The 19,516-nt window shown below is 57.4% G+C and overlaps 6 protein-coding genes across 6 annotated transcripts; all 6 read right to left on the bottom strand.

Moving 5' to 3' along the window:
• Positions 1-3,374: 3,374 nt before the first annotated feature.
• Positions 3,375-4,268, bottom strand: LMJF_31_0770 (conserved hypothetical protein; the record flags this gene model as incomplete). The annotated part of the gene is made up of 1 exon (XM_001685010.1): positions 3,375-4,268. The coding sequence occupies one exon, from the start codon at positions 4,266-4,268 to the stop codon at positions 3,375-3,377; it is 894 nt and encodes a 297-aa protein (XP_001685062.1).
• Positions 4,269-5,306: 1,038 nt separating this feature from the next.
• On the bottom strand, positions 5,307-6,131 carry LMJF_31_0780 (putative c2 domain protein; the record flags this gene model as incomplete). The annotated part of the gene is made up of 1 exon (XM_001685011.1): positions 5,307-6,131. The coding sequence occupies one exon, from the start codon at positions 6,129-6,131 to the stop codon at positions 5,307-5,309; it is 825 nt and encodes a 274-aa protein (XP_001685063.1).
• Positions 6,132-7,196: 1,065 nt separating this feature from the next.
• On the bottom strand, positions 7,197-8,063 carry LMJF_31_0790 (putative c2 domain protein; the record flags this gene model as incomplete). The annotated part of the gene is made up of 1 exon (XM_001685012.1): positions 7,197-8,063. One exon carries the CDS (start codon positions 8,061-8,063, stop codon positions 7,197-7,199), a length of 867 nt encoding a protein of 288 aa, XP_001685064.1.
• Positions 8,064-11,235: 3,172 nt separating this feature from the next.
• Positions 11,236-11,397, bottom strand: LMJF_31_0795 (hypothetical protein; the record flags this gene model as incomplete). The annotated part of the gene is made up of 1 exon (XM_003722325.1): positions 11,236-11,397. The coding sequence occupies one exon, from the start codon at positions 11,395-11,397 to the stop codon at positions 11,236-11,238; it is 162 nt and encodes a 53-aa protein (XP_003722373.1).
• A 1,146-nt stretch (positions 11,398-12,543) lies between these two features.
• Positions 12,544-14,316, bottom strand: LMJF_31_0800 (conserved hypothetical protein; the record flags this gene model as incomplete). The annotated part of the gene is made up of 1 exon (XM_001685013.1): positions 12,544-14,316. One exon carries the CDS (start codon positions 14,314-14,316, stop codon positions 12,544-12,546), a length of 1,773 nt encoding a protein of 590 aa, XP_001685065.1.
• Positions 14,317-15,757: 1,441 nt separating this feature from the next.
• On the bottom strand, positions 15,758-17,647 carry LMJF_31_0810 (conserved hypothetical protein; the record flags this gene model as incomplete). Its single annotated transcript, XM_001685014.1, has 1 exon — positions 15,758-17,647. One exon carries the CDS (start codon positions 17,645-17,647, stop codon positions 15,758-15,760), a length of 1,890 nt encoding a protein of 629 aa, XP_001685066.1.
• Between the last annotated feature and the right edge of the window lie 1,869 nt (positions 17,648-19,516).

A 19,516-nucleotide genomic window follows, 5' to 3' on the forward strand; every position in this document is an offset into this window, starting at 1 on the left:
CGGCTGCGAAGGAGCACGAGGAAGGTGCATGCGCCTTGACACTCGACCCGAGCAACGTCCCGAGCTGAGAAACAAAAACAACACAAGATCAGCCCGCACAACACCTCGGTGGCGGAATGCGCGTTTTACGTGATAGAAGGGGGAGGCAGAGCATCGACGAGGACGAGGGGATGCAGCGACGAGCCGGAAAAGAGCGTATTGTCATGTGTAGTCAACACCGACTAGACGACTCCTGCTAAACCCCCGCACTGAGCACAAGAGTGATGATAAAAGATGCATTCGCATATACGCTGTGCGGTACAGAAAAGGCCAAGGGTGCTCCCGTCTGTTGGATTGCGCGCAGGGCTCGTTTGGCTACGCAACATGGCCCGGCGGAACCGGTGAGAAGTGTAGCGTGCCGTGGTTGAGATAGAGAAGAGTAGCAAGTTTGGAGCAATGACACCGCGGTTTCGAGGGATAGTTCAGCTATACGGACACACCAGCCACGATATGCTTGTCCTAGTAGCAGACGATCTCTTCGTCTCTCGTGCCAGGCAACCGCCCTTCTTCTAGCTGCGGTGCGCGACGCTGCCTCGCGTGGTCAGCACAAATCCCAAAGTACGATGACGAGCAGGACAAGGAACGGGGTCATTACAAAGGCCCACAGCCCCACCACGGCCAAGAATGCATCTAGGCTACGGTAGAACGCACCTTTGACTTCTCGTTTCCTCGTCCGCTTGCTTTCGAGCAGAGGGGAGAAGCATGGCCGCCAGTGAGCTCTGCAGTGCAGCTTGCAAGTTTCCAGATCGCGCATCGCGCTGTCGAGAACGTCATACTGAAGGGTAAACTCAACCATCCGTGCATGCAAACATGCTTCCGTCTGCGATCAATGCGGCTTCAGTTTTGTGAAGCAACGCGCTTCCGCGAAGACAGCCGCGACGCACGAAGAATCGAAGGAAAAACGGAATATACAAAGAAAGACAGGGAGACGATCTGAGCGTGACACAGCCTGCGCAAGTACGATCTACCGATCAGCGAAGACGTGGCACCCTCACCCGTAACAATGTGTGATCGCTTCAACAAAGTGTGCCCACAGAGACAGAGGCGTGTGTACAGTGGACTCTTCTATTCACGTGAGAGGGTCGGCAACACTCCACCGGGTAGGTGGTCGGGTACTTTAAAAGTCGTCACAGAGACGGAAATGCCGTGCTGCCGCTGCTGTTCTTGTCCTTCCACTGTCTCTTCAACAACCCTTTGCAGTAAATCGCCATCCCCGCCCAGCTAAACACTCAACGGCAAAAACTACAACAAAAAAAGAAACATCATCCCCCCGGATGCATCGCGACGGAGCCAAGGTGAGGAGCGGCAATCCTGATTCAACCCCCCCACACACACACACACACAACAAAAAGCCCTTGATAGCGCCAACGGATTAAAGAAAACCGACTAGGAAGTTTCCCTATCCACGCGTTCGTGTCGCTGCCACAAAACACGAGCTCAACTCCGCCCTACACCCGGTGCGTCACACGCCCAGCCGCGTGGTGCAAAGCAGCCGCAGACACTCGTTGCAGCAATGCGCTGGCTCCCTCATCTCAGTTTGGCCCCTGTCTCGAACTCTACTCACCCGCCTCGCCGGCCGCCACCTGGTGCAGTCCCTTCGGGGCGACTCAGGCTCCTCCACCAGTGGGCAGTGCGAGGGCTGGACGCGGAATACACTCGAGTCCGCATGACGCTCCGCCCATCACATGGATGGCGCAAGCGTGTGCACTGCCGCAGCGCTCTCCCGCGCACAACACCACCCACGACCTCGCCGCCGACACCAGCAGCGATGCACCGCTCTCGCTTCCCTGCGGCCTAGGCACCTGGCCCTGCCGCCGCCAGAAGTGACTCGGCATTTGGCAGAGGGATAGAGGGGAGGAGGGTCGCTGCCTGGCTCGCTCCCCACACTCAGAGTGGGGTGCACTACACCCTGTGAGACGACGCACTGAGCTGAGGTGTGTGTCCCCTCATCATCGGGGATGAGCAAGAGAAACAGAAGCGAGAAAATAGAGCGCGTGCGCAACGCAGGAATGCAGGACGGTGAGGTGAGACTTCGGATAGAGACCGGCGATTCGAATGAAAGGGAGGGAGGCGCACACACGTCAAACAACGGCAGCGAGCGGTGCAGTCGCAAAGAGGCCGCGGAGTCTGTTGCAGGCATCCCCGTGCTGAGGGGGCAGCCGCGAATAAAGAGGAGGCACGGGCAAGGAAGGGAGGCAGCGAGTCGGTGCAGTAGACGGAGGTCACGAAGGGCGTAGAGTGAGGTTCAGTGCAGGGCATCGTAGGCCGCACCGCACTCGTGCACAGGTGTGGCCATCCGGGCACAGCACGGTAGGTCGCAGTCAAATCACAGCAAACGGCTATGATGTCGGGGGAGGGGCGAGTAGGGTGTATGTATGTAAAGAAAGAGGGATAAGGCCACGGGCACGACAAAGGAAGGGTGGCGAGGGCAATGGGAGAGCTGCGCGAGGAGAGAGAGGGCAACACGCACATCACACGTGCTGCGCCTTCGCTTGCTCACTTCCGCGAAGGCGATCGGCCTAGCGCTGATGGGGCGCGCTTGCCGCCAAGCGCAGAGTTCGACTACTGCCGTGAGTTTCTGTGCAAAGACAACCGCACCGAGTCCCTATACATAGCAGACAAGCCGCATGGGCAGAAGCTGACCGCATACAGATGACAACATTAAAACAGATGCGAAGAGAGAAACACGAGAACATGCTACGGGACGCCGAGCTTGCAGCAGGGAAAGATAGTGGAGGGGGGAGAGCCAAAACAGAAACGGCTTTCGCCGACACACCGGAATCAGAAGCAGCGCCATACTTCCCCCTCCCCAGGGGGGCCTGCGCGGGTATAGTTCGGGTCACCGAGCGCACAGATAGGTACGGAGCGAGCAGTGAAAAGGAGAGCAACTTTGCGCCATCCAAGGAGGTGCATTCAAAGCCGGCCTGTGCTTTCCGATGGGTCGCACGGGCTGCAGCGTCTAGCGAGGGCGCTCACTTCAGAGGCTGCGATGCTATTCGCCTCCATGCGAGTCATGAATTCGGTCGTCAGGGCAGCGTTGTGAGAGGCTATGTAGCCGGGCTGCGGTGGTGCCGACGACACCACCGACTCCGGGCCACGAGCAAAGGTGTACAGTGGTGGTGCCTCCCTGCCAGCGATGCCCACCTGTGAGATAGAGCCGAACTCTTCGTCGTCAGCGTTGTCCTCGACGGCTGATGGAGGAGCGGTAATGACGGTGGCCGTTGTGGCGGTCGCTGCTTCCGCGGTAGGCTTCAAGGTCTGCACGCTCGCCACTGCTGATGCACCCCGGGAAGGCAAAGGCGCCCCTGCCTCCGTGGCCGGCATGGCCGGCGAGGTCATTCGACAGCGGGGCGGTTGACCCGGAGAGACCGTGTTCGAGAGCCTGTGCTGTGCCGAAGCCTACTTGGAAGTCGCTTGAAGATGATTGTGTCGTGCAGGCAGCCATTCATCCTGCTCGGGTCGAACCGGTACCCCTGTGAGGCATGAGCGGTGCTCAGATCCGAATTCACCTGCAAGCAGCACTGCTCGACAGCGCTCTGCCTGTGCGCCTGCTTCTCTTGACGGTAGAAGACAGCAGCCTCCTCTACGGTAGGGTCCGTCTTGGTGAGCGCATCCACGACAGACGTCATGTAGCCGGCGTTGAGTTCGAGGTAGCGCCTGAGTGCCGTCGATGTCACGCTCTCCACGTCGCTCGTCAACATCACGAACCTTTCCTCGAATTTGTTATTGCAGTTCTGCAGCGAGACAAGCGCCTTATTCCGCGCCCGCACGTGCGTGGGATACGACTTACTCGTGTCGAGGGGCTTGCTCTTCTCGGCAAAGGCCTTCTCCTGCTTATCGACGCGCTGTTTCGCCTTTTTGTACTTCTCGAAGGCACTCTTCTCCGCCTTCGCCGCCTGCTCCGCCTCCTTCAGCGATTCTTTCAGCTGCTCAACCGGGTGCAGCACATCCTCATGCACGAGCTTGTTGTATTCGCAAAAGGCGATGCCTTCCTTCATGCTGATGATCTCTCCACCACATTTGCGCGCGTACTGCTTTACCTCGTCCTTGGTAAAGGTGAGAGAGGCGAGTGCATCGAAGGAGTGGCTCACGTGCCCCAGCGTGGTGCCAAGCTCTTTCATCAGCACCATCATCTTCGTCATGACACCGCTGAAAGAGTTGATGGCGGCGTGGATGGCCCGCATGTCATCCAGCTGACGCGGGTGAACAAAGTCTTGCTGCATCGACATGATGGGCGGGGAGGTGAAGTCGAGTTGTACAATGTCAGCGTTGCAGTAGAGCGCACGCTAGGGAGAGCTGCAGCCAAAAGAAGGGCGAGTCAGCGAGTGCCAAGCAGATGACGGCCTTCTAGATGTCGCGGGGTTCCAGTGAGAGAGGCAGCAGGTGATCAGCCGTGTGTGGTGAGCGCGGAGTCACGTGTGGGCGAGGTGCAGCTCCTCTTGAAACGGGATAATCAGAGGGCGACAGAGAGGGATGCCTTTGGGCGCGAAGGTGGAGGGGGGAGGGAGGGGCAACCGAGAGATGGACACGGGGCAGGGGCAGGCAGTGCTCCATGGCGGCAGGAAGATGCGCTTCGCTGGTGCGGCCACCTCTGCGGCGAAGCGCAGAGCCGCAAAATAAAACACAGTAGCGGCTACCGGTGCGACACACGGAGGAAGCCTACAAGCCCTGCGGCTCCGCCCATTACGACGCAAGGGGTGCGAGCAGCGCCGACAGCACCACGTGTGCGTGGCTTCACGCAGAGGGAGGCGACAAACGAAAGGCGAGGAGAGGCAAAGGCGGCCGCCACCGTGCAGCCGAAACACGAAAAAAAAACGGGACAAGGCGGCAGGCAAACGGCGGAGAGCGAGCGGGAGAAAGGGGCACCGGCGCTGGAGCAAGCGCGCCCGCAAACGAAAAGGCGGCGCATGCACATACATAGACATCGGTAGATATATGGACACACATCCGTCTATCCATATACACGGAGACGGAGCGCTGCGCTTGTGAAGGGCAGCGCAGAAAGCGGGCAACAGCGAGAGAAACGGCCCCAAACGGTGGGCCCTATGCGATCCGAGGCAATCAGAGGACAGCAGACAGCGCACCTCAAGAGGTCAGCTGGCGAGGCAGGCGCGAAAAGGGACAAGGCCCACGGAGGGACACGCGTACTGGTCATACCAGTCAGGAAGTGCACTCCTGCTCTGCACTCTGGCCCCACGCTCCCCTCTGGATCACGTGCCACCTCAGCAACCGCCACTGCAACACGGCGTGCTCACTGCATCCACATTTCAAATCGGCGACGGGCCGTACATGCACTGGTACGGCTGTTGAGGCGCCCCGTAGTAGCTCCCTGGCGGTGACGCTTGCTGATAGTAGATGGGATGGGGTAGAGGCTGCGCCTGCTGCACATAGACGACCTGCGGCGGAGGCGGAGGCGGCTGGAGATACATGACTGGCGGGGCGGGCTGCAGCGGGTAGGGCTGGGCCTGCTGAACAAAGGTTGGCTGCTGGTTATAGACCGGCTGCAGCAGAGGCTGCGGTGGAGGCGCCACCTGCGCCTGTAGCGGAATGCCCATCGCCGGCTCGCTGGATGACGGCTTCTGGACGGAGTCAAAGTCGTCTGCACATGTCACCTTCTTCATCTCGGTAGCGGTCATTACAGGGTTTGTGACCGCAGCGGCATTGTATTCCTTAATGGAGCGCACCACCATGCTGCTTGGCTGAGGATCAACGCCAAAGTCTACCGCCAGTACTTGTAGATGAAGCTCTGGCGAAGAGAGCCCCGTGCCTGTGAGAATGACCCGTAAATCGCTCACAACGCCGCGCGTCAAGCCGTTCAAAGAGAGCGCATAGACGCCCATCAAGTCGTCTACAATGACGTTCTTGTTCCACAGCTCGAAAACGATCTGTTCGGAGTCGTAGTCGGCGACCTGGAATGTGAGCACCTCATTCCAGACGGGGTTGAGACTGCTACTGACCACTTTGGTCTTGTACTTGATGTGCGCCTTTTTCCTGTCGCCCATCACGACCTTCACATACGGGTCGGGAATACCAGCCTTTCGGGTGCCGCCGATATTGCACGCACCGCAGATGCACACCTCCAGACGGCCCATTGTGTAGCGCCTCTTTTTTGTGTGTCTTAAGTCTAATCAAGGAGGCGTGACGCGTGACGCGTGAAGCGCCGTCCTGGAGAACAAGGGTATACTGCTCGCACACTTGTCTAGCAGAGAGAGAACAGAGTTGGCTACCGCGCACACCTACCAGCAGAGCTAGTCCTTCGGGTATATATATATATATGTGTATATATATATATACATATACATATATGTATTTGTGCTGCGTGCTGGGTGACAAGAGGACAGATCAGAGATGGATGTGAGAGAGAAGGCGCGCGAGAGAAGGTGGCGAGAGTAAAAGAACCATCGGCAGCTACGACGTGTGAGCCACCGTAACGAGAGCGGAAGGAGAAGGGAGCACAGAAATGAACAACTGTCGTCTTTCGCTAGAGCAGCTCTTCGCTGGCAAGCCGCACAGAAGTCGCACCCACCTCCGTCATGCCTATCAGACTCGCTACTCCTTTCGCTGTAGTGGTGCACCGCGCGAGGGCCTTCCGCAACGGGCACGTGCCTTCTCATTGTAAAGCGATGATTCTGGCACCAAGTACGCAAAATGGTGCACAGACGACAGCACGGCAGTAACGCGCAAGAAAACAGCGGATTGCAACGCAAAAACACCGCATTCAGAAAAGTCGAGCTTGATCGCTGGAAACGTGACCGTCGTACAGGAATCCATACCGATGTGAGACCGACAACACACGCGACACATGAGGGGACAAGAATAAAGTGAGATGAGCGGGACAAACTCAAATCCTAAAGCCGCATTTCGCGTTGACGGCGCGCGAAACTGAAGCTCGACGTGTCGCCCAACAGAAGACAGACAGGAGAAGGGGAGGAGAGCAGCAGATCATCAGAAAGGAAGTAGGTGACACAAGCAACCAAAATGTAGGGCTCACACAGAGGCTCGCGGGCCCAGGCCCGCACGACTTCGTCGATGGAGATGGGGAGGGAGTGAAAAAAACGGAGCTGCAAGATGCGCCGGGAGCCGCACGAGGCGGTCTTCTCTTCACCCGCTTCACAGGCGCCGACGCGCGTTGGCTCCCTGTGTGTCCGCAGCCTCGCTTACATGTCGGGCGGGATACCGTAGGCCATCTGCACCGGCCGCCGCTGCGGAGGGGGAGGGCCGTACATCTGGGGTGGCGGAGGACCGGCAGCGTACGGGAGACACTGCGGCAGCTGCGGGGCGCCATACATGGGCTGCGGGGGAGGGGGCGCGCCATAGCTGTAGTTTTGTGGCGCCTGAACAGCGCCGTAGCCGTACCCCTGCGACGGCGGCTGCTGTGGCGGTGGGGGAGGAGCACCGCATGCGTACCTCTGCGGTTGTGGTGGAGTCACGTAGCCGTACTGTACTTGCGGCCTCGGCGCAGCCGAGGGACTGTAGACCACCGGCGGCGGAGGCCCTAGCGGAGCAGGGGGGTACGACTGCAGTACAATCCCCTGGGTTGGCGGCACGTAGTTCTTCGGCGGACGGTATGTCTGGCCCGTAGATGGCATCATGGTATCCCCCTCGAGCGATAAGGTGAGCCGGTCGCCAGGTCCCGGGTCGCGGCCAAAGTCCACTGCGAGGACGCGCAAGTGCAGCTCCGAGGATGAGCCCTTCGTTCCCTCGAGAAGCACCCAGGTATCGATGACGACGCCGCGGGTTAGGCCGTTGAGGGAGAGGCTGTAGCTTCCGAGGAGGTCGTCGACGATGACGTTGTCGTTCCACAGCTCGAACACTACCTGCATCGAGTCGTAGTCGGCGACCTGAAACTTGAAGAGCTCATTCCAGACGGGGTTAAGGCAGTTCTCGGCTACGTGGGTCTTGTATTTAATCTGCGACTTCTTACTGTTGCCCAACTTGACCTTTACGTACGGGTCGGGTTTACCCACCCTCTGCACGTTCGCCACATTGCGGGCACCGCAGACACGGATCTCGAGGCGGCCCATCACTCGGGAGGCGACAATGCAGAGAGAGAGAAACGAAAAGGATGGAGAACGAGGAAAGACGTACACTAAAAAAGGGGGTCGAGGCGAGAGTGTGCACGGTGAAGGTGAGTGAGAGGACGGCGGCGCTTCGCACGTTAGGTGGATCGCGAGAGCGCGTGACTGGCGGAAGCGGAGCACCGTGACACAGCACAAGGAGGATGAGGGGAGTAGAACAGAGATGAAGCCCGCTAGTGCAGGGTGAGCTGGTGAAAAAGACCGCGGCTGCCATAGGGCTGGGGCCTGTGACAGCTACCGTCTCCCATCACGCTTCTCATCCATCGCAATACGCCGATAAGACTCTGCGCCGTAGCTGGCTGCAGGCACGCGTGAATGGCTCGAGTTCCGCAGAGAAGGCGTACGACACCGCCACCTAGGAGGTGCGGGTTGAACACTTGCGAGGGACGTGTTCACGAAGAGTCCACCAACCGCAACGCACGCCGCGCCTACAGAGAGCATGCTTTTTAGACTAGTCATAGTCAGCAGCAGCGACCGGGTGCCGAGAAGGGGAGAACCAAAGAGCGTATAGAGGAGACAGACAAGAGAAGCGCACACTACACAGAAAACAGCACAACACACATACACACCGAGAGAGTGAGAGGCGCGCCCCTCTTCCCTCCCACCCTCCCTCCCTCCCCCCAAAACCGAAGAGCACAAAGAGGAAGCGCAACAGCAGGTGTCCGAAGAGGAAGTTTCACGCAGCGCAACAGCCGGTGGCGCGCCTACACGGCAGGGAAGGCGAGCGAAGAGAGGGGACCACCGGCACGTCTCTCTCCTCGTCGCGTTATTTACCCTTCTTTCAAACGAGAGGAGAGGTGACACAACGATGGCGGGCGTCTGTTCGCCACCTTCGCATGGGCGCGTATTCCAGAACGGTCGTGCGGGTGAGAGAGGAGGGGGAGGAGGGAAACCGGCGAAGACAAGGCCGCAATAAGCGAGGGGGCTTCGGCGCGGCAACAGAGCATGTGCGTGCCCGAGAGAGCACGCACGTGAGGGCAGCGCCCCGTGTGCTGGCTGGCCCACATCATCACTACAGCAGCCATGAAACACGCGTCGAGCAGACTGCGAAGGGGAAGCGGATAATGAAGCAGAGAAACAACAACATAAAAGAGGCGCTACACAATAGGGCAGTTCAAACCCACAAGCCAAGAGGAGAAGGGACTCTGCGACGGCACACGGCGTATGCATCACCATCCCGTTAAGGGGCGATCCCGCCTCCAACACTCCGAGACCCACCCAGTGACCCTCAACAGATACTCTGCCGTTTACAGCGTGCCATAACATCCGCGGTTTGTGTAGGCGTGTGAGTATGAGTGTGAGTGTGTGTTTGTGTGTGTGTATGTGTATGTGTAGATCGGGGACACATAAAAGAGTGAGCTCGTATAAAGCGACGCTGCTCAACTCCGCGCCGTCAGACACACGGACGCCTCTTCGTCGCCGACAAGTGCGGCCGTGTGTTTGAGCAGACATGACTCACCGCGCCTGAATGCCCTCTCCATGGTGCGTCTGTCGGTGAGGCATTGGATTTCAGTCCGACGATGCAGACGAAAGCGAAACAAAAAAAAAACGGCGCACAAGACCCGACGGCGAAAGAGAATTCACGAAGGACGCAAACAGCTCTTCAGAGAGGTCGGCCTGGAGAGCAGGTGCATCCTACTCCCTGGGCGGTGGAAAACACAACAGCCAATCGCAGAGCAACTCGACAGCTCATCTACTGCAGAGGTGCCGAAGCAGGTAAACGCACCGCTCAGTCTACGCTGTCCCCTTCCGCGCTTCGAAATGTGCGAGCCTACCCTGTTTCTTCCTTCTTTCCTGTGTCTGCCAGCGATGCACGGCATTCATCAATGACAGTCTAGAGGGTTAATGCCTGGCGATGTGCCGCTGTTTCAAGGAGCATGGAGGAGACGGTATCCTGCAGAACCTCGGGCCCGGGCGCAGACGGAGAAGCACTCTCTGTGGGCTGCTGTTGCTTATGCCCGCTGAAGTAGAGCAGACGCTAAAAGGAGAACGCGACCATTTGCTGTGGCCGTGCATGGTACGCCCGTAGACGTACGGTCGAGGCTGTCGCTACCGCGGTGGCCGAAGCACGCCGTCTGGCGTACGGGTTCTCCGTTTGTATAGCTGGGTGCAGTAAAAATACGCGTCACTACTCCCTGCGCAGTGCATTGCCGAGGAGCTGCGCCTCAATCTTCTCGGAAGGTTGGCGGTCGCGCTAGCGCGACCGCGCAGAGCACTCGCGCGACTCCGCATGGCCTACGGAGGCACCTTTTCGATGTTCCGTGGAGCGCGGCTCGAGTCAGAGACTGAAAAAAGCACACATGCGGTCCCCCGTCACCAATGCCTGTCTTCCTCAGCGGCAAGTGCGTCTCTGTCGTCGTGCCTTAGCGCACCCCACCATACCGATAGTGTTCCTCGTCCCCTCTTCGTGCCTTGCCCCTTTCCCTAAGCGACTCGGTGGAGGACAAATAGCAGCGACTTGCCGGCATCGCCATGTACACATCTCACACCTCATTCCACAGCAGGTGAGAGAGCATCTCAGCGTCGCGACTGATAAGCGATGTCGCTGCTGGACGGCTGCTCAACCATTCGGCGGTCATGCCAAGGTGCGTGGCAGGCGCTAGGGATGTGATACCCGTGAAGCGTCCGTCGCACACGCACATCTCGAAGCGACTTTCCCGCGGAGTATGCCGTTCACCTTGTGTTTCTTGTGTACTCTAATGATGGCGTAGAGTTGCAGGTTCAGCGATGTGCTGCTTAGTAGCGTAGGTGATGAGTGTGAGAGACATGTGCTTACGGTGGAAGAGAGAAGAACAGCCGTGAGGCAGCAGGTACATCGAGAAGGAAAACGGCAGCGACGCAGAAGTCCACAGCCGAGTCTGTGGCAGGAGCTCGGAGCAACCACTTCGTGTGTGTCTCTCGTGCGTTTGTGAGAGCGATCACGTAGCCCTGTGCGCCCATCGAGATGCTGCGCACCAGGCTTTAGCAAGGCGAGGTGAGGCAATACGATTGCCCTTCCGCTTTTCATTTTCCTTTTCTTTGCTTGTTGGGGGAGCATGGAGGTGTCGACGACGCACCGGCACTCAAGCAAGCACTAGCAGGCACGTAAGAATCGACTGTGTGACACCGAACGGCCCATTCACTGGAAAACAACACTCTCAAGAGCTCTCGGCAGGAAGAAAAGTTCGGAGGGCAAAAGGGAAAAAAAACGAACGAAAAAAAAGGCAAAGCAGCACTCCATCATGACAGAGGAGTGACCTGTTAGTGAAGCGGCAACACCCTCATCTCCCCACAGGTACATGCAGGCATAATCATCTATGAAGCAGGAAGAGAGAGGGGGGATGATGGTGGTGGTGGTGGGGAGGGAGGGGAGGGGAGAAAGGTGCGTTACGCGCGAGTACAGGGACAAACAGCCGAGAGGAGAACAAAAAACAAACTACAAACCGGCCTCGAGGGCGACTGGGCAGAGAGCAATAGATCGCGGACCAGGCGTGGAAAGCAAGACGAAACAGTCGAGAAAGAGAGAAGCTGCGGCGCGGAAGGCGAAGACGCAGATGGAGAGGCGAGAAACGATGAAGCATGTGGTCGCCAACGCCAAGCGCAGATCTGGCTTCCACGACACCAAGTTCGTGTGCAAATATACATATACATATACATATATATATATATATGTGCATATGTACATGTAGATGTCAAGGCAGGAGTGAGCTCAAACCAAGCATCGGGAGAACAGCGCGAGAGGCATAGAATCGTTGAGCACTACAAAAAGAGCAGTGCGCATGTAACCTGTAGACTCCCCCCTGGCACATTGAGTGAGCAGTTACACCTGCACGTGCACAAGGAGAATGCAGGATTGACTTAGCGTAGGAGGCGTTGAGGGGGATTGAGGGGTAAAACGGGAAAGAAGAACGGAAGATAGATATTTAAATAAAAATGGTGCAAGAAAGCAGCAAAACGAAAATATCGCAGTTGACCAGAGTCTCGAGTGCACCTGCTTTCATGTGTGTGTGTGTGCGTGTGCCGGTGTGCCTGTGTGCCTGTCTCTCGGACGAGAAGAGGAGCAACAACGAGCGCCACCATGACCACCACAACAGAAAGAAGACGAGCACCTAAAGTCCAGGAAGCAAACACAAATAAAAGGCAGCAACCTATAGAAAGCACGGCGTCGTCGCACTAAAGCGCCAAGACGTTTTTTGTTGTGTTTTGTTTCATCATTTTGCTTCTCTTTTCGGATCGTGTAGGCACTTGCGACGCACATTTAAGCCACGCTCTTGCACGACAACACTCGCCCTCTTGCCCGGTACGCGCGGGACAAGTCAAACTCATAGGCAAGGAGAGCTACACTGCATCAAACCGTGCAGCTGTGTGTACAAGGAAGCGAAAGCGAAAAACAATACAGAAAAATAGTAAGCAAGCGAGAGAGAGAGAGAGAGAGAAATAGCACTTGCTAAAAGAAGCGACCAGTCATTGCCTTAGCCGCTACCAGTAGCTTAAAGAGTAGAATGCCTACGTAGACCAGCGCAATCGTGATAAAAAGAGTGAACACAAGCATCGGAGCAAGAGCCGCATCTACCATTCTCCGAGCAACAACGTAGCAGCCGCCTGCCGCCAGCATTTGGGGGCATGTGCTGCAAAGGTTTACGTTATACGCGTCCATGACATCGCAACTCTGCAGGAACCCGGTGCAGTTGCGCCGGCTATAGAAGGCGCAGAGATCGAGTGTTCGGTGGCTCACCATGTGCTTGTAAATGGCCCCCTTTGTAATGTTCGCCAGGATGAGCACGATGCACATGATGCAGCAGACCGTTGAGAAGAAGGCAAAAAAAACGTGCATGCCCACTAACATTGTGCACTCGCGAAGCGGCAAGTGCACCACTGTGGCGTACACGATGCCGGTGATGCCGGTGATTCCCCACACAACGATTGCTGCCAAGAAGCTCCTCATAAACTTGCTCAGGAAGGTTATGATGAGGGAGTCGCTCACAGTGCTCAACGACACGCTGAGAAGCATCGCGAAGATCATGGTGACGACGAGGATGACCACTGCTGCAAGGAAGGCGCCCTGCGGAATTTTCGTGAGATAGAGGATGCCCGTACTGGAGAAGAGGCCAGCAGGCGCGCGATAACGCTGCAGCTGCCGCTCCTCGCGGGCGCGTTTTCGCTCCTTCTCCGCCGCGATGGCGCGGTCGGCCTTGACGAGAGCGGCAAGCTCCTCATGCACCAGCCGATTCACCAGCTCACGGTCCACATCCGGCCACGCACACCGGGCAGACAGGAATGCGTAGAGCGGCACCTGGCGCGGGTTGTTACCCTCGCTCGTGTGCACCAGGTAGCGCCGCACAAACATGCGCAGGCACTGCATGTCGTCAATGTGCTTCGCCGGGTTCTGGAAGAGCGAGTAGAAGATGGCGTTCGGGTCGCGACCAAATTCGACGTCGTGGATGCTCTTGCGCAAGAAGGTCACGTACGGGATCGGCCCGATGGATCCGCTGAAGCGCCGAAAGGCCCTGACTTGCAAACCGCGGCTCACAGAACCGGCACCACCGGCGCCCTCCGCCAACAAAAGTCGAGCGGCCTCCGACACACACTCCCTCACATCCCCGTCGCGCACTTCGGCAGTTTCTAGCTCCGCCACGGTTGTCAGCGGCACCGCGGGCGCCAAGCTGCCGGCGGCATCCGTTGCACACAGCACACACGGATCCGCTGTGATGGAAAGCGCCCTTTCATCGTCAGCACTCGCTTCGCCCTCCTTAGCGTTTGGGTGCGCCGGCAGCCCATCAAAGACAGATCGGCCAGACTGCATGGCTGAGGCGTCAACGTCGGCCCTTGTAGGAACACTGTGTAACCTGCGGAGACTGCGCATCAGTTTGTTCATACCGTGTGGAGCGGATTCGACAGTCCTCTGCTCGTCCGGAGCAGGGTTCTCATTGTTTGCTAGGCGCTGTTCCAGTGCCTTGTACTCCTCGAAGTCCTCATGCGTATACCGGTTCACGTATATCAAGGCAACCGAAGTCCCTGTGACCATGGACACAAGGCCTGTGTAGTAGGAGGAGACGGACGTGGCGCCGTTAGCAGGCAGCTTCACGCAAAAGCTCACGCAGCGGCCAATTAGCTTCAGCTCTGGTGCATTTAACACTGGAAGATTCTGGATGGGAATGTTGTCGGGAATAGCAATACGCGACACCATCTCGTCGATTGAATCTTTTGGAATTGTACTCATGCAAGCAGTGCTTTGCTGGGGGGCAATTAAAAAATTTCCATCTGATGCCTCACGAGTACTTATGGGCTCTCGCGCCGCCCGCCCCTGCAGTGAGTTGTCGCGGGAAAGGCGCGCGCTCAGCGTACTCGGGTTGAAGGCAAGATAGTCCTCGTTTTCCCCATGTGTTGGCATTGCAGCTGAGTCACTACACTACGAAGGTTAACAAGAGAGGTGAATGGCTCAGCCGCCAGCGAGTCGATAGTGGCCGAGTGTGAGGGCAACGAGAGGAGGGCGGGGGGATGCCGCACGAAAGTTGGCTGGTAGAAGGAGACTGAAGACAAGCACGAGAGAGAGAGAAGAAAAGGACAGAGCAGGTGTGCTAGATGAGACACAGACGTGTTTCGGTGTGGTGGCCAAACAGGAGTATGAGACAAAACAAGGGGAGGGAGCGGCGGAGTGAGGATAGGCAGCCTACGAGCCCCGCACACATCGCGTATCGGCTGCCTCCATGCTCAGTCCTTTTGGTGGCCAGAAGGACTGAGGCTCTGGATGCGGTCCCAATCCTTGGGGGGAGGGAGGGTGAATGCTACACGCATTTCCGGGGTAGAGTGCACAGTACACCACCGCAGCCAACTGGTGAGCTATGCTGATATAAATCTGGCATCCAGTTCCAGTGACCCGCAGCGCCGCTAGGCGGGGAGAACACCACACATCTGCGCAAGCATTGTCAAGGCACACAGCACTGTACATGAGGAGAGAGCGCAAAGCGGGATCGGCAGTTCCGATGGCACGAGCAAAACAAAAAAATACACATACACATATGTATGTACAGATACATGCATATAGATATACAGATGTGTCTGCGTTAGAGGAGAACAAGCACAGAGCACACATCCTGTAAGGGTAAAGGAGGAGGAGGTGGTGGTGAGAAGGGGGGAGGAGAGGAGGAAGTAGTAGACGACGACTCGCAGGGATTAGATAAACGAGGGAGGAGGAGGGGGAGGGGAGGGCCGAGAGATGAACCGGTTAATGCACAACAGGGGTGGGGGAGTCCACGGAAAGGTATGGGGGGGTAAAAAAAAAATGGAGAGGGAGATGGAGAGGAGGGGAGAGCAGGAATAAACACGGCAACGTCCGAGCCGACGACGATGCGAGCCTCCGGCTGAGCAGACACAGAGGAAGGGGCGATGCGGCAAACCGACCACAACGAAGCGAAGCCATCGAAGCCTTCGCGGAGGATGGGCGACAAGGAAGGGCTGGAGAGGCGCGTAGAAGGTATGCGCACCAAAAACAGAAGAAAACAGAACTGCAGATAGACAACCCGGCAAAAGTGACCCTCTCTTCGACACGATAGGCTACACGGATGGAGGACACACTCCCACACACATAAACACCAAGAAACACGCAGTCCTCCGGGAGGGGTTGAGACAGACAGAGAGAATAGAGTCAAGGAGCAGCACGGTCACACAATCCGTCCCATCATGACCTCGACAAACAAAAACAGCTTTACAACCAGATAAGCAGCGTACACAGTGGCCATCAGGATGATGCAGGTGAAGCACAGGAGAGGAACAAGGGCCTTCTCGACCTCCACCCATAGATACGCGTAGCAGCTGGTGTTTGTCACCGGCATATTGGTGCACAACAAGCACAGATTTGGATTGATCCTGCCGGACCCACACGCTTCCGAGAAACCCGTACATGTATGCTGCTGGTAGAAGGCGCAGAGCTGGTCCCTCTGATGCACAAGCATGTGGTCGAACATTGCCTGGTTCGTCATTTTCCAGAGCACAACGAGCAGCGTCATCACACAGCATCCAATAGCCGCCAGGGTGAATGCGATGCGCGTACCAAGTCGAAAGTGGTCGACTAGTAAGGGAATGTGACCCTTGCTGGCGTGCAACATGATCGCCACAGCAGCGGTGGGCCACACCACAACAGAGGCGACGAAAAAGAAGATGAATTTGTTCACGAAGCTTACAATAAGGGCGTCGCTAGTGATACTAAGAACCACGCCAAGATAGACAGCGAAGAGCAAAGTAAACAGAAGCGTGACAATGCCTGAAAAGAAGGATCTCTGCGGAATTTTCGTGAGATAGAGGATGCCCGTACTGGAGAAGAGGCCAGCAGGCGCGCGATAACGCTGCAGCTGCCGCTCCTCGCGGGCGCGTTTTCGCTCCTTCTCCGCCGCGATGGCGCGGTCGGCCTTGACGAGAGCGGCAAGCTCCTCATGCACCAGCCGATTCACCAGCTCACGGTCCACATCCGGCCACGCACACCGGGCAGACAGGAATGCGTAGAGCGGCACCTGGCGCGGGTTGTTACCCTCGCTCGTGTGCACCAGGTAGCGCCGCACAAACATGCGCAGGCACTGCATGTCGTCAATGTGCTTCGCCGGGTTCTGGAAGAGCGAGTAGAAGATGGCGTTCGGGTCGCGACCAAATTCGACGTCGTGGATGCTCTTGCGCAAGAAGGTCACGTACGGGATCGGCCCGATGGATCCGCTGAAGCGCCGAAAGTGCCTGTGCCGTGCAGCACCTCCTGCTTCCGGCTGCCCCTGGTTCTCTTCGAGTGATGTATACGGGGCCAGAAGCTGCTCCTTGTCCCGCTGCTTCGAGATGGCAGTTTCTAGCTCCGTCTCTGTCGTCAGTAGAGCTGAATGGGCTAAGCTACCGGAAGCGTACAAGTCAGTGAGTCGTCCAGTGCCGCGTATTCTTGTGAGACCCCCATCCTCGGCAGCAGCCACTTCGTCGTCATTGGCTCGGCTGTAGGAGCGAAGCTCACTACCAGATAGAGATGAAGGAGGGCGATTGTTTGGGCTCATCGACTTCTCGTTGAATTCGCGACCTCCATCGTTACCGATACTGCTGCCGGAATTTGCAGGGACGGCTACACCCTTTGCCAAGCGCTGCTCACGCGACTTGTACGCCTTGAAATCGGCAGGCGTATACCGGTTGACGTGCATCAAGGTCGCGGTGCTCACCGTGACAGTGGATACAAGCCCGATATAGTAGTAGGAAGTGGCCAGTACGCCATTGAGAGTCTGCTTCACGAGGAAGGTCACACAACGACCAATTAGCTTCAGCTCTGGAGATACCATCGCCGGGAGATTCTCGATGGGGCGGTCTTCACAAAGGACAATACGGGGCACCGGATCTTCGGTGGGCGCAGTTGGATCAAAGGTGGGGCTTCTGCTAGGCCGCTCACGGCCGATCCGATGATCCAGGTCGTCTTCAAGGTCCATGTCCTGCGTGCTTATTGGCTCCCGAGGGGCCCGTTCCCGTTGATAGTCATCGTGAAAACCATTAATGCTCGTCGGCCCACGGCCTCCAAAAGCAGGATGCTCCTCCATGAGGATCGATGATTACGCTTGGAGTTGGCTGAAGTGTGATGCTTCCGTGCTGTCGCCCAAAGATGTCACCTCATCAGGAGAGGCAGGAGCGGGTCGGTTGATGGGTCGGCGGAGAAAAAAGAATAGCAAACGTGTGGCTAGCGCGTAGTCGCACGACGGAGCACTGAAGGGAAAGCGTGGGCGTGAGAGCGGTAAACCAGTGCTGAGGCGGTGTGTGTGGGGGGGAGGGGAGGGGAGGGGAGGGGAGGGGGAGCGCAACAAGGCGCAGCATGCAGTGAAACGCACAAGATTTACACAAAGAAGGGGATACATTGGTGCGCAAGATCTCGCTGGCGCGTGAGCGATCTATGCAGCGGTGCGTCGTTGTGCCTTCCCATAAGCAGGGGCAGTGGGAAGGATGCGGAATTGGCACCGCTCATCCCCAACAGACCCGGCGAGCTCAGGGCGCCATCAATGCGCCAACATCGACGCAGGTGCGCTGCCCCACCTCGTGCGCTCAAAGATAAGAGGCACACAGTTTGCACAGCTGGTCACCCGGCTGGTGAGCGTGAAAACGAGGTTGTGCGAGCAGAAGTTCACCATGTTATCAAAAACGCAAGCAACTGATGCCAGGCACAAGGGAAAGGAAACACGCACGGCTGCCGCGGGAAGCGCGCCTGCAGCTGCAAAGCATAAACGAACACGCCATAAAGGTGGAGACGAAAATATGTGAGCAGTAGAACGACGGCAAAAGGGAGGCAGAGAGAGAGAGAGAGAGACCAGGTAAAGGTGTAGGAAGTGGAGTTTCTGCACAGGTGTTGGCGGCGCACGTGGCACCCGCAGTGTCGGGGAGGCCGTAGAATGACGAGGAGAGTCAACGCTGTCTACCGCTGCACATTGCTCCCGCGACGTCCAGAATCGCGTTGGTGAAAACAAAAATATATATAAAGAAATATAAAGAGCACAATCGAGTTGCTACGATATCTTCACGTGAAAAAGATAAAGGGTGCGGTGTGTGTGTGGGGGGGGGGAGGGGGGGAAGTCGTTAGCGATAAGAACATAAAAGGCGAGAGAAGAGAGGAGGGGCGTAACAACGCATGCCCACCAGAGAAGACGGACGCACGAGGAACTACCTTCGCATCGGTCTTCACTGCCGCGGCTACAAAGACGGGCAAAAGAGTACAGCGCAGCACGAACCCTTTCTTCGAACCGAAACACGACGAAAACAGCGAAAAGGGCGCCACGACGTTCTCTCACATACTCGCTACGCAAATCACATCTGACGTGAGACCAATGCCTCGTTCGCGACTCACCTCGCCAGTGCGCGCATGAGCAATGACGTTGGGCGCCTGCTTGTCCCTCCTCTCTCTCTCTCGTGTGTGTGTGTCGCGCCGGCATTACCCATTGCAAGACAACGACCACCTCGAGACGAGAAGTCGGATGATCGAAGAGAAGCGACGATTTAAATACGCAGCCATTCTGGCGCGGCTGCTGCGCCACATAGGTGGTGCATATTCATGCACAAAATCGACGCGAACCGCGTCGCTCCCCGACCTGTCACCTTCCCCAAGCGAATTGGGCAGCGAAAGCCCATGTAAAGAGGCCTACACCCGATCTGCGCTGTTCCTCGTGCGTCTTGCTCGACCCCCTCCCCCTGCCTGCACCCGCGAAAACGGAAAGCCCGCCTCCCTCACACAAGACAGCAACAGCGACAAAAACCTCAGCCACGCCCGTTAGCGCCAACCAATCAGCGAGAGGCCCGATCCAATTCACCAACGTGGCCAGTGACCGGACTCCGTTGGCCACGACCCGCTTTCCCGGGGAGAAACACGATGTCGGCAACCAGTCATCCGAAAAGGACCGTAGGCACAAGTAGAGGGATCCTCACCA

Source organism: Leishmania major, chromosome 31 (genome assembly GCF_000002725.2).
Source record: "Leishmania major strain Friedlin complete genome, chromosome 31".
Classification (NCBI taxonomy): Eukaryota; Euglenozoa; class Kinetoplastea; order Trypanosomatida; family Trypanosomatidae; genus Leishmania; species Leishmania major.